The sequence below is a fragment of the Phascolarctos cinereus genome, unplaced genomic scaffold, assembly GCF_003287225.1.
Source record: "Phascolarctos cinereus isolate Bilbo 61053 unplaced genomic scaffold, phaCin_HiC Scaffold_2;HRSCAF=192, whole genome shotgun sequence".
Taxonomy (NCBI): Eukaryota; Metazoa; Chordata; class Mammalia; order Diprotodontia; family Phascolarctidae; genus Phascolarctos; species Phascolarctos cinereus.
Window position 1 is genome coordinate 300,144,991 of NW_027555625.1, and position 12,435 is coordinate 300,157,425.

At 42.7% G+C, this 12,435-nt stretch overlaps 1 protein-coding gene across 3 annotated transcripts in view; it reads right to left on the reverse strand.

Moving 5' to 3' along the window:
- Positions 1-12,435, reverse strand: part of NEK6 (NIMA related kinase 6) — a 125,964-nt gene that overhangs the window by 45,496 nt on the left and 68,033 nt on the right. For all 3 annotated transcript variants that reach the window (XM_020967528.2, XM_020967527.2, XM_020967529.2), the window contains one exon: positions 11,502-11,612. In XM_020967528.2, coding sequence (XP_020823187.1) covers positions 11,502-11,612 — 111 coding nt within the window. The remainder of the gene's footprint in view (positions 1-11,501; positions 11,613-12,435) is intronic.

Genomic DNA, 12,435 nt, shown 5'->3' on the forward strand with positions numbered 1-12,435 from the left:
TAGATGCAAGGATGGAGTGGTAACCCCTGCAGCAAACAGGTGCTTTGGGGATGGGGGCCAAAAGAGGGACTGAAATAAGTCCCTCCTATCCTCCTTCCCTCAAACCCCCTCTAAAATCCTCAATGTATCATGATAAAATATAAGATCTGAAAGGGACCTTAGGGATCATTCACGTTACAGAGGAGGAAACTGAGGCCCAGTGAGGAAAGAGCCTTGCCCAAGGTCACAGGGGAAATCTCATTCACCTTTTATATCTGAGGCTGAGGTAAGGAAAAGTCAAGTGGAGCCCAAATCTCATAGCTGGAAAGGGCCTGAGAGATCACCTTGTCTAACATACCCATTTTACAGAGAAGACGACAAAGGGGCTAGGATCCAGATCTCCTAAATCCCTCTCCAATGCTTTTTCAGAAAAGTGGCTGAATTATGGTCTTTTGAGATATGGCCAAGGCTCTCCTAGGGGCACTAACCGGTCCTTCCTAAGCAATGGAGCCAGATGTCATTACCCAGGACCAGCGGCTGAACAGGAAGACAGGGCTCAGTACTTTCCAGGGAACTCTAGATTTGTGCTCCCCTGCCCCAGAGACGGTAGCCCAGCAGAAAGTGAGGACGTAGGTCTTCCCCAGCTTGGAGTGGGACAGCGTATTGGTAGAGGGCAGTTCACACGCCCACCTCTCCCACCTGCCTTCTCAATCTTGTCACGCAGAACCGAGCCTGAGCAGCCACTGAGAGGACTGAAGGGACCACCTTTAATCAGGGCTAGGCCTCTCTGGCCACTTCTAGGCTGGGCTGGAGCTTGGCTCCCACTCTCTGGGGCCTCTTCCCCCTTCTCTCCACCTCACGAGAGGGAAACCTAAGAGGGAGCAGGAATTCTCCAATCTCTGCCATACCCATACCTCTGCCAAAAATACAATTCAAGACAGATTTGGAGGGAAAATAAATTGCATGTATTGAGACCAACACAATAAATATTCACCCTTGTTCAGACCCCCATCCTCTTTCAAGTGGACTTTTGCAATAGCTTCCTATCCCTGTCTCAGATATCTCCCTCTCCCCAACCCATCCTCCATACAACTTTCAAAGTGAGCATAGGTCTGACCGTGACACTCTCCTACTCAAACTGCGGTGGCTCCTTATTAACTCTAACGTCAAAAACAAACAAGCACAAACTTTCTGATCTGGCATGTAACACGCTTCACAATTTGGCTCCAATCTACCTTTCAAACCTTATTCCACACACCTTCAAACATTCTACCATGCAGCCAATCGCCCTCCTTGCTGTGACTCACACAGGCTGCTCCTCTGCCTCTTAGAAGCCTTAGTTCTCATTAAAGTTCTACATAATCCCTTCATGGATCCCCTGAGCTGCTGCTGCCTTTTCTCCCCCAAACTCTTGGTGTTCACTTTGCACACGCAAAGTACACACACACACACACACACACACACACACACACACACACACACACACACACAGAGTTCGCTCCTCAGCCCTCCCCCAAGAGAATATAAGCTTGGGCAATAATTCTCATTCTAATCTTTAAAAATAATTTTCTATCTCCAGTGCTTAACACAGTGCCTGGCACATAGCAGCACCTAATAAATGCTTGTTCATTGATAGCTATAAGAATAAAGAGATAATGTATGTAAAGGGCTTTGTAACAGTAAAGCCCTAGAGGAATGCAAGTTTTAATTATTATTTCCTAAAGCTGCATTCTTGAGAGGAGGCAAAGAGAGGGTCTACAGAAAGAAAAATGTGAAATGGCAGAGAAATCAGTAAAGGTAAAGCCAAATCACAAGGCATGTGTGCCCTACAGCACAGGGTGCTACAGCAGTGTGCTGTACTTGTGGTGTTTTTGTGTAAGGGAAGCTGAGAACTGGCTTAAGTTAATATGAAGATTGTATAGGGAACTGGAGAGGGGGAGGGAGGAAAGAGAAAGAGAGAGAGACAGAAAGAGACAGAGGCAGGCAGAGAGAGAGAGAGGCAGAGACAAAGACAGAGAGAGAGAGAGAGAAGAGAGAGAGAGAGAGAGAGAGAGAGAGAGAGAGAGAGAGAGAGAGAGAGACAGAGAGACAGAGAGAGAGAGAGAGGGAGGGAGGGAGGGTGAGTGTGTAGGGAGCTAGCTGTATTTAATGTCAAGGTTCTTAGCTCTGATGTGACACTGAAGGCACAGCCAAGTCTTTCACAGGCCAGATGATGCTATGTGAAGACCATAAGCAACTACAGCACACAGACAATTTTCTTGGGGAGAAGTAGGAATCAGCCCAAACACATATTGTACTGTGGTAGAACACCAGAGCTGAGGCAGTCTAAAGTACCTGGGGATATTTACATTTAGGGGGTGAGAAAAAAAAAAGAAAAAGAGACAGAAGGAACAGTCAGAGAAATGGAAGGAGGGTATAAATAATTAATAATATAGTGCTTTAAGGTTTGCAAAGCACTTTCTAAGGAGGGCAGGGTCGCAGAAGCCAGTGTGGAGATAGTGTCTAGAGATGGGAGGGGGTCCGCAGAACAGGACTGTGAGCAGCCACTGCACTCGACGATACACATGCTTTTGGCATCCTTGCAGAGAGCCGCTTCTGCCTCAGAGTAGACACTGCAGGGGATTAAGGAGTGAGTGGGTAGAAAGGTAAAGGGGGGCCACAGGTGCAGAACATTCACTTGGGGAATCTGGGTGACAGTAGGAGCTAGAGGGGGGAGTCAAGTAATTTTTAATTTTTAACATATCTGAAAGCCATGAGAGAAAAGACAGCAAAGAGAGATTCAATTAGAGTAATTGCCTCTGCTGGACCCTGGAGATACAAAGCAGTCTCTGACCTCGAGGAAATCCTACATCTTACTGGGGGGCAACACAATACTTAGGAAGAGACTCAAGATGCTGGAGATGAGTTAGGGTAATTTTGAGAGGGAGGTGATAGGAGACCCTCAGAGACCATCTAGTTTAAACCCCTAATTTTTTAGATGAGGAACTTGAAAGCCAGGAAGATTAAGGGACCACCCAAGATCACATAGGTAATAAGCATCAGAAGTGGAATTTGAACCCAGGACCTCTGACTCCAAAATGCTTTACAGTTTTTAACTTTTGGGAGAAGGAAGGTTACCTCTTCCTCTGAGATAGGAAGGAAGGAAGGAAGAATGAGAATAAAAATGGAAAACTATTTAGGACTTAGGGGTGCAGGCAGAAAAATATGAAGCAAAGTAAAAAGTAGGAGGAAGGCTAAGTAGAAAAAGAGAAATAATTCAGTTTACCAAAATATAATTTGCCATTTTTCAGGGACATGCCTACTATATAGAGTAAGGTACACCAGTATTATACACTAAAAATTCTAGGCAAGCAAGAGTGAAAAACAATTGCCTCTATAGACAACATCTGCAAGGGTGATGAAAGTTACTTAAGTGAAACTTCAACTTTCTCAAAAAGAAATGCTGAGTAAAGAGGGTGAAAGAAAAGTACATTAGGTGTACAACCCTAATATGACTTTCAGTTCTAACACTGTATGTTCTAAGGTCCCTTTCAGCTCCACCATTCTGTGTTGTGCTAATTGTGTCAAAGAATTTCCAATAGTGGGAAACATGATCAGAAATACATATGTCTACAGGTTGTGTAAATTTCTTACAGCTATAGTTACTAACTGATCCAAACCTGCTAGCATGACACCTGGCGGCAGGCAGGTTACACAATGGTATAGGCGGACAGGTGGTGAGGCCCTTGTGGCCCATTGCTGGCGTTCATGTGTGCTAGCTACTTAGGGAAAAACTTTGTGACTAAAAATCTCGCATAAAGTGCATCACTAATTCATGGGATTTTCCCTGTAGACCACATACTGGGATGCCACAATTCTGTGTTCTCACCTTCTGTGTTAGCACTGATATTCTATGTTCCATGTACCTTCTAGCTGTGACAGCCTATAGCCTAACATTACATGTTCTGCAGCAGTGATGTCACACTCAAACAGAAACAGGGGGACCACTAAGTCACACATAAGGATTCTGCATGCCGTATACTGCTTTAATTTAAAAATGTATTATTATTATCTATGTGTTATTGTACTTTTATTTATCTTGTTAGGTATTTCCCAATCACATTTTAATCTGGTTTGGGCTGCACCTGGGTGCACTAGGGGCCACGCGCCATGTTTGATACCTCTGTTTTGCAGTCTCTTCTTGCTTTGACATTCCATTTTCTAGATTCTAATAGTCGACGTTCTAAGGTTCTTTACTGCTCTAATCGTCAATATCCCAAGTTCCCTTCCGATTCTGAAATCCTACCACTCATTGAACAAACACTGGCTGAGTGCCTATGGTGTGTGGAGCGCTGTGCTGGGGAAGGAACAAAGATAAATACACCCCAGTCCCTGCTAGGGAGCATGAGTGACTGGACGATTTGCTCTGGAGTACAAGAGGCAACATCAGGCACACACTGAGAAAGACAAACTGCTGTGACATGATGATGATTTAGTACGTGACCAAAGCAGGGAGGTGAACTTTTCGAAAGTGTTCATTTATAATAATCATTGAATAATGATGGAGGGAAACAGGTAAAATGCAGAGAGCGGGCTGAAAGTGCGAACAAACATGATATACCACATCTGTTCTCACCGGGGATGCGTCTGAAGATTAACATCTCTGAAAATGCATTAATATGTCAACGAAAATATAGAAGCAGGTGATGATGGTTCAACTAAAGCTGCTTTTCTGCAATACAAGTATTCCTCCGAGCAAAATAACAGAAGAGCAAAGCAGTGAACATTTTCGCAAGCCCTTGTCCCTGTGGGGAAGAAAGTCAGTAAACTTAAAAAAAAATGTTTCTTGTGCCTGATGGAGGGCAGCATAGCTGGGATTACAGAACTAACCTAGAGTGTGGCCCAGCACCAGCTGTCTGCAACTGGGGATGGAGACTGAGGAAACCCTGGTCAAAGACTTCTGTTCATTCATAATCCTACTGGGACCCCAACAGGAAGGAAGGAGATGGTGTGGGGAGGAGGTCCACAAACACAGAACTGAGGAAACACCCACCACCTGATTGCAGAAGGGAAATGTCATCTTCCTCTCTGCTTCCCTTTTCTCGCCTTTGTTCCTTTATCTGTCTTTAAAAAGAGGAAGCCTACTGTCTGCCACTAACTGGCTATGTGCCCTTGAACATGTCACTTCTCTGGGTCTCAGTTTCCTCAGAGGGGGGCTAGATCAAATTATGGTCCTTCTCAGGTCCAACATTCTATGTTCAATGGGTTTTCTAAGTGCTTATATTCTATGTTCTAACATTCTATGTTCTCAGATCCCTTCCAACTCTAACATTCTGTGGTCAGTGTTCTAACATTCTGTTCCAAGGTCCCTTCCAGCTCTAACATTCTCTGATTTCTGTCGTAACATTGTGTATTATGAAGTCCCTTCCAATGCTAACATATTTTGCTTTAACATTCTATTCTCCAAGGCTCCTTCCAGCTCTGATATTCTGTTTTAATTTATTCTGCCCTTGGGTAACACGTCCAAGGCCAACTTCCCATCCCTCACACAGGGAAGAGGAAGAGGTTACCACAGCCTGTCCATCAGTAGCTCTCTCTTAATGGCTGTGATGGTTATTGATGTGGGTTTGCCCTCCATCAGTCCAGATCACAACTCCAACACGCCTTCTCATCCTGCAGGATTCCTGTCTGTGTTCTTCCACAGATCTGCTACAGAAGACCCACTTAACATCATGGAGATTTTCTTCAAGGGCAATGCGGTCAAACTCAAATAGAAAGAGTGACCACTGAACCATACATAAGGATCCCTGCAGGCCACATATTGACTAAGAAACCACCTATGTTTATATATTTCTTTTTTTTTTATTAATACATCAAAACATTAAAATCAGACAAGAACTGTATTTTAATCTGGTTCTGGTTGCACACGGGAGCACTGTGGACCACATGCAGCTCACCTGTTGGACACTTCTGCTCTAGGATTTTATTTTCATATCTTGTAAACACCAACAGAATATCTGGGCTATCCTTTTATTTATACCTTGCTCTGTCCATGTGACTGGCCTACTTCCTTTTCCGATCATACATTTCCTTGATAATATCCCTTAGGTGATTTATGGTCCACAGGCTATCCGTGGAAATACAGGGCATACTTGAGCTACAGCTTTAATAGCTTAAAACTGCATCAAGATTTTTGGGACCCCCTTATATAGAAGACAGACACAAGGTCATTAGGAAGGGGTGAAGACACTGGGAAGTAGTTAGGGAAAGATCAGGAGAGGCTTCATGTGCTGTAAGAAGAGGGTACCTAAGCTTGGCCTCGAAGGAAACTAGGGGTCCTAAGAGGTTGGGGTGAGGAAGGAGGGCATTCTAGACAGGGGACAGCCAGTGCAGAGACACAGACAAGAAGATGGAATGTCCATCAGAAGGGATATGTTTCTCTATTTCCCTTTGAATCACCTGCAACTTTGACTCCTCAGAGATCAAGGTTTTCCAGACTTTGCAACTATATAGCACTGCCAGTAGAACATTTTTTTAAAAAAAAAAAAAGACCAAAAAAACCAAAGATAGGTATCTAAAGGTGACTATTAAAACAGACTAACATAAATTATTTGGAGAAGAATTCTAGATTTGAAAGACATTCCTAGAAAAACTGGAAAAGATTTGGCAGAAATTAGGTTTAGATCAACACCTTATGTTATATACAAATATACATTTGAAAGGGTTATATAACCTGAATATTGAAGATCATACCCTTTAAAATTTAGAAGAGAAACAAATGCAATATATGGGATGAATTCTTAACCAAAAAAAGGGATAGGAGCTATTGCAAAAGATAAAATAGATAATTTCAATTACAAGAAATGAAAAAGCTTTTGCATGAATAAAATTAACTCAGCTAGGATAAGAAGAGAAATGATCAACTGGGGAAAAATCTTTGTGTGGACTTTGTGGAATGGCTAAACAAGTTCTGATATGAGATTGTAATATAATGTTACTCTGCATTAAAAATGATAAATATGACTACAGAAAGGCACAGAAAGACATATAAACTGATGCAAAGCAAAGCAAGCAGAAGCAGAGAAATACTATAAACAATGATTAAAACTTGGTCAATGGAAAGAACAACAAAACATTCAAAATTGAATACTGTGAAACTGTAATGACCAAGTTTTGCCCAAAAGAAAATAGATGAGTAGGTATCTCCCCCTGATTTTCTGGAAAGGGGGAGGAGAGGGGAACTAAGGCCAAGGAAACTAAAGGCAATATCAGGTTTTATCAATGTGTTGGTTAGTTTTGCTAAATTGTGTTCATTTTCTCTTTTTTATTCTTTTGCTGTTAACAGTTAGCCTTCTGAAAGGGGAAGGAGGAAGAATCCATTGGGAAATGTGATATAAAATAATAACACACCAGAATTTATTTTAAAAAAATAGATCTTGGCACTAGGGAATGCTATGGGATCATTAAAAGCATTTAACAATTTCCCAAATACAATCCAGCCAGCTCTGCTTCCTCATAGTCAATTTGGTGGCCAACTCACCGTCCATTCTCAGTGTCTATTCCAGATCATAGATTTGTGTACTAACCCAATGCACTATTTATCCAGTAGCACACAGTCTGGACAACCGGCATTCAGCATCCATCTAGATTATTTTGTATGCATTATTAGGTTGATCTCTTTTGCATAATGTTTGATGTTACTGAGGAGTCCCTGTAATGCTCTGGATTTGATGTAATCAGCACAGTATCATCAGCAAATGAGAAGCATCTGGACCAGATGCTCACAGGCCCACAAAAACTCTTACAGTGTGTGTGTGGGGGAACTAGAATAAAATGTAATTGGGAAATGTTTAACACAATAAACACAATACAACAGAGATAATGTTAATTTAAGATTTTCTAAGTCAATATGAAGCCTACAGGAATCCATTTCTATTTGAGCTTGACAACACTGATCTGAAAGACCTCACCACATATATGGGAACCCTTCCTCCATTTCGGCTCTGTTTGTGTTGAGAAACCCTCTCTGAAAGCGATGAACATTAATCTCCCCGTTTTGCTTCATATAAATAAGCAGGCCAGAATGACAAGAATAATTCAGAGTCCACTCTTCCAATGTGGCAACTATTGTAGAAAGCACCTGGGGTCTAAATCATTGAGGAAACCATCCATGTCAAAGTCTCTGTATGGTAAAGAGCTTCTCAGCCCTTAGTAAAAACTCTATATCCTGATAATTATAACATGATCTACCCAAACTGGGAGCCCCCAGCATAAGAAGCCACTCTAAGCCCAAGGCAAAGGCAACAATCTCCCGCCAATCCTCCCCCCCTTCCCTGACCCTATACCACGGACGGTATAAGAGTTTCACTTCCATGACTCAGGATTCTAAAATTCCTATGACCACAACCTCCTTTCATTCCATTTCTTCTCCTATGTCTCACTCCTCCTAAAATTCTTCTTCATTCTCACTGTGACCTGTAGTCATTCCACCCCCCAGAATGCTCCCAGGCCATCATCCCTACTCTGGCTTCATTAGCTTCCTCTCTTGGTCTTGATGTTACAGCTAACCAGTTCAACATTACATCATCGTCTCCTCTCAAATTCCTTCCCCTTGCCTTACCACTGCTCATACCTTGCCAACCCCAGCCCTAGATGTTCCTCAACAGTCACCTCTACTAATCCTACTCACAGGCCGCTGAATAGTGTTAGGGGAAGTCACCAATTCTGCTGACTGGATCCCTACAAAGTTATGTTACCTTATATCTCAATGGGACCTTCGCTGAAGCAGGGCAATCCTTTCATTCTTCACTAACTGACTTTCTATCACACCACACTGCCCACAGTGGCTGTTCCAAACCTTTCCTTCTCTCCTTAAGCCTCCTTCACCATCTTCTGCCCTTTCCTCCTCACCTCTCATATTTTACTGAGAAGAGAATCATTCAACATGAGTTCTCTGCTTTCACCTACTCTACCTCACAACTCTTGACATCATCCTCTATTTTCCCCTCTTCCATTCTAGTTTCTGATGAAAAGATGGTCCATTTCAATGAGGCCAACTCCTCTACTTGTACCCCTGATCCTATCCCTTTCCAGTCTCTTCTAGCAGGTTACCTCTCTTGCCCAATCTTCAATCTCTCTCTTTGTATTTGGTTCCTTCACTACTACCTAAAAACATCCCTACGTCTCTCCCCCAACCTCATCTTTCAAAAAAAATCATCATTTGACCTTCCCATCCTCTATCTCTCCTCTTTCACAAGTAAACTCTTAGAAAAGCCTCTGTATTGATGCCTCTATTTCCTCTCCTCTCATTCACTTTTCAACCCTTTTGTTGTTGTTCAGTTGTTTTTCAGTTGTGTCCAACTCTTTGTGACCCCATTTGTGGTTTTCTTGGCAAAGACACTGGAGTGGTTTGCCATTTTCTTCTCCAGCTCATTTTAAAGATGAGGAAACTGAGGCAAACAGGGTTATATGACTTGCCCAGGGTCACAGGGTTAGTAAGTGCCTGAGGTCGGATTTGAACTCAGGAAGTCTTCCTGACTCCAGGCCCTTTAAATTTGCTTCTGACCTCATCAACTCAACTGAAACTCCTCTCCTCAAAGTTTTCAATGATCTTTTAATCACCAGATCTGATGATCTGTTCCTCAATTTTCATTTTTCTTGTTCTCTCTGGAGCATGACACCACTACTGCCTTCTCTTCCTGGATACTCTTTTTAATCCAAGTTTTTGTGGCATGGCCTTTTCTTGGTTCTCCTCCTACCTGTCTGGCTGTAACTTCTCAGACTCCTTTGACTGACCATCAACTATTTCTTGCCCTCTATTCCCCAGGGCTCTGTTCTGAGACCTCTTCTCAGGTTAAGCTTTTTGCTATGTCATAGACTCCTGTGACAGTCTGGTGAATCCTATGAATCCCTTTTCAGAATAATTTTTTAAATGCATAAAACATTTAAATGCATAAAAAAAGCATAAAATGTACATAGGAGTACAAAGGAAACTAATTATATTGAAATACAATCATCAAAATATTTCTGAAAAACAAGCTAAGAACCTTAGGTTTACATGAGAATCTTCATTCTGCTATGAATTACAAGGAAAGGGGAAGATCAGCTCAGAAACACTGAAAAAGCCTCTGTGTGGGTTTATATAGTGTCAGCCAAACAGCTTCCAGGTTGAAGAGGCAGTTAACCCAGGGGAATGGCCACAGCTGGGCCACTTGTGCGGTCATTTACAGCCTCTACCATCTGCATCCCTGAGCACCCATGCCTTTTATGCTATAAAACAAAAAATGCTCCCCTGCAACTACCAAGCTCTGCTAATGACAAAGGAGTACTTTAGCAGAGTGAAGGAGAAGACAATTAGCCTCTTTAATCTAAAGTGCTCATGCCCAGGCATTTATAACGTTAGTGAGGTTCCAGGAAACGGGCACTTGGGAGACTGTAAGGCACTCTTCAAACATCTCAGCCAAGACACCCAGTTCCTACTACATAGCAACAGCTGTTTCCCTCCCTACCCCACAGATGAAGGTTCAGCTGAAGCTGATCAGGGGAAGACAGACAACAAGGCAGGCTCAAACTCAGAGGAATAAAAAGTCATGTGCCTGAAGGATGACTTTATGTGATTTCCACTGGGCCAGTGCCTCATACCCTGAACAAAAAGAAAAAGGCATCGTCTCTTGAAAAGTGAGGACGACTCATCTTGGCCCCATTATTCTACCCACATCTTCCTTACTACCCAAAATTTCTGCTTGATTTGGTCAACAAAGACCTAAATTGTTGAAGTAGAAATGGTGGGAACTTTTAAAGTAACTGCTACATCTTATGACAGAAAGAGAGGGAAATCAAGCATGTTTGTCTGTATGCTCTGGATTTGGAAACAGTCCATTTCAAAGAATCCAGAGAAAAGACAAGGTAGAATCCCATGGCCTTAAATTCTTCAGAAGAAGTTGGCCAAACAGGGTGGAGAAGTTCTCAAGAAGGACATTTTGATAACACAGATAGAAAAGATTCTGATTAGGAAGAAACTAAAAGTAAGTTAGTTAGTTGTCTAAAGACAGAAGTGGAAGTCCAGTGAATTCATCCACAAATGCATAGATTTTTTTTTAAAGGCATGTACAGAACAAATAAGCAAGGCCAGATAACAGAAGATAAATACAAATGTGTAGCATGGTCAGAAATTCTGAAAGTCAACTCAAGCGAAGGCTGACAGGGAAATGCGAAGAACCCTGAACTGGGTTTTTCCTGCTCCTCAACTTTTGATGATTCTTTGATATTGACTCACAATTGATTCCAATCTGGCTCCTCTAGCTTCTGACTCTTGTGATGAGTACCCCATTTCCCTAGGATATGACCCCAGTGGGTTTTTTTGTTGTTGTTTATTTTAGCAAAACCAACCCAGATTTCTGTGCTGCCTGAATCATGAAGCCTCAGCTCACATTGTGGGAAACTTCCTCCCTTGAACCTCCACCATGGTACACCCTGCCATTACTACTCAAGAGAGGGACTATAACTATTTGTCTCTCTCTTGCTTCAGTTTAGAGGCAGCTTACCTTAATCATCTGAGAGAGGTCGCCTGCATCAGCCAGCTCCAGGACAATGTTCAGCTCACTCTCTTCAATGAAAGAGTCCAAATATTTAATGATATTTGGGTGGTTCAGTTGCTGCAAAGAAAAAAATGAAAAATGGCAAAAGGTGAGGGACACAGGGTGCCAGGGGATAGGGCTTCAGAATCAACAGAAGACAGAGCTTCGGAGACTTGGCTGAAAGACACTTCTATAGTCCAGGAAAATGTTTGGACATCTTTTTAACCCTAGCTCAGGCCCTCATTATCCATCACCTGAACCATCATCATCACTTGCTGACTGATCTCCCCTCTCCAATCCATTCTCCCTACACAGTACCCAAAATGATCTTTTTAAGGCACAGATCCGACCACGCATTTCTCCTGCTCAAGAATTTTCAGCAGCTCCTTACTGCCTGTGCAGTGTGGCATCCAAAGCCATACAAAATCTGACCCCAGACTACCTTTCCAGACTTATCTCACACATGCTGGTTGTACTCTTGTGTTCCAGCCAAGCAGGCCCTGACCTTGGCATTCCACCTTCTGCCTGAATGATTTTGCAGAATGCTCCCCAACGCGTGGAATGCAATCCCCTCCTTACCTCTGTCTCTCAAATCTTCAGCTTCCTTCAAGACTCAGCTTAGGTGTCCCCTCCTGGGAAAAGCCTTTCCTGATCACTGCCCGAATTGTTAGTGTCACACTCTGTATGTCCAAAGCAACTCATTTTGTTTTCCCTCAAACCCATCCTTCTTTTTGAGTTCCTGATTACTGTTAAGGGTATGGCACTTACACTTACCCAGGTTTCTTTCCCCAGTGACATCCTGGAGTCCTCATTCTTACTCATCCCACAGATACAATCAGGTACCAGATCATGCTATTTCTACCTCCACAACACCTCTGGCATCTTCTTCCCTTCCTCTACT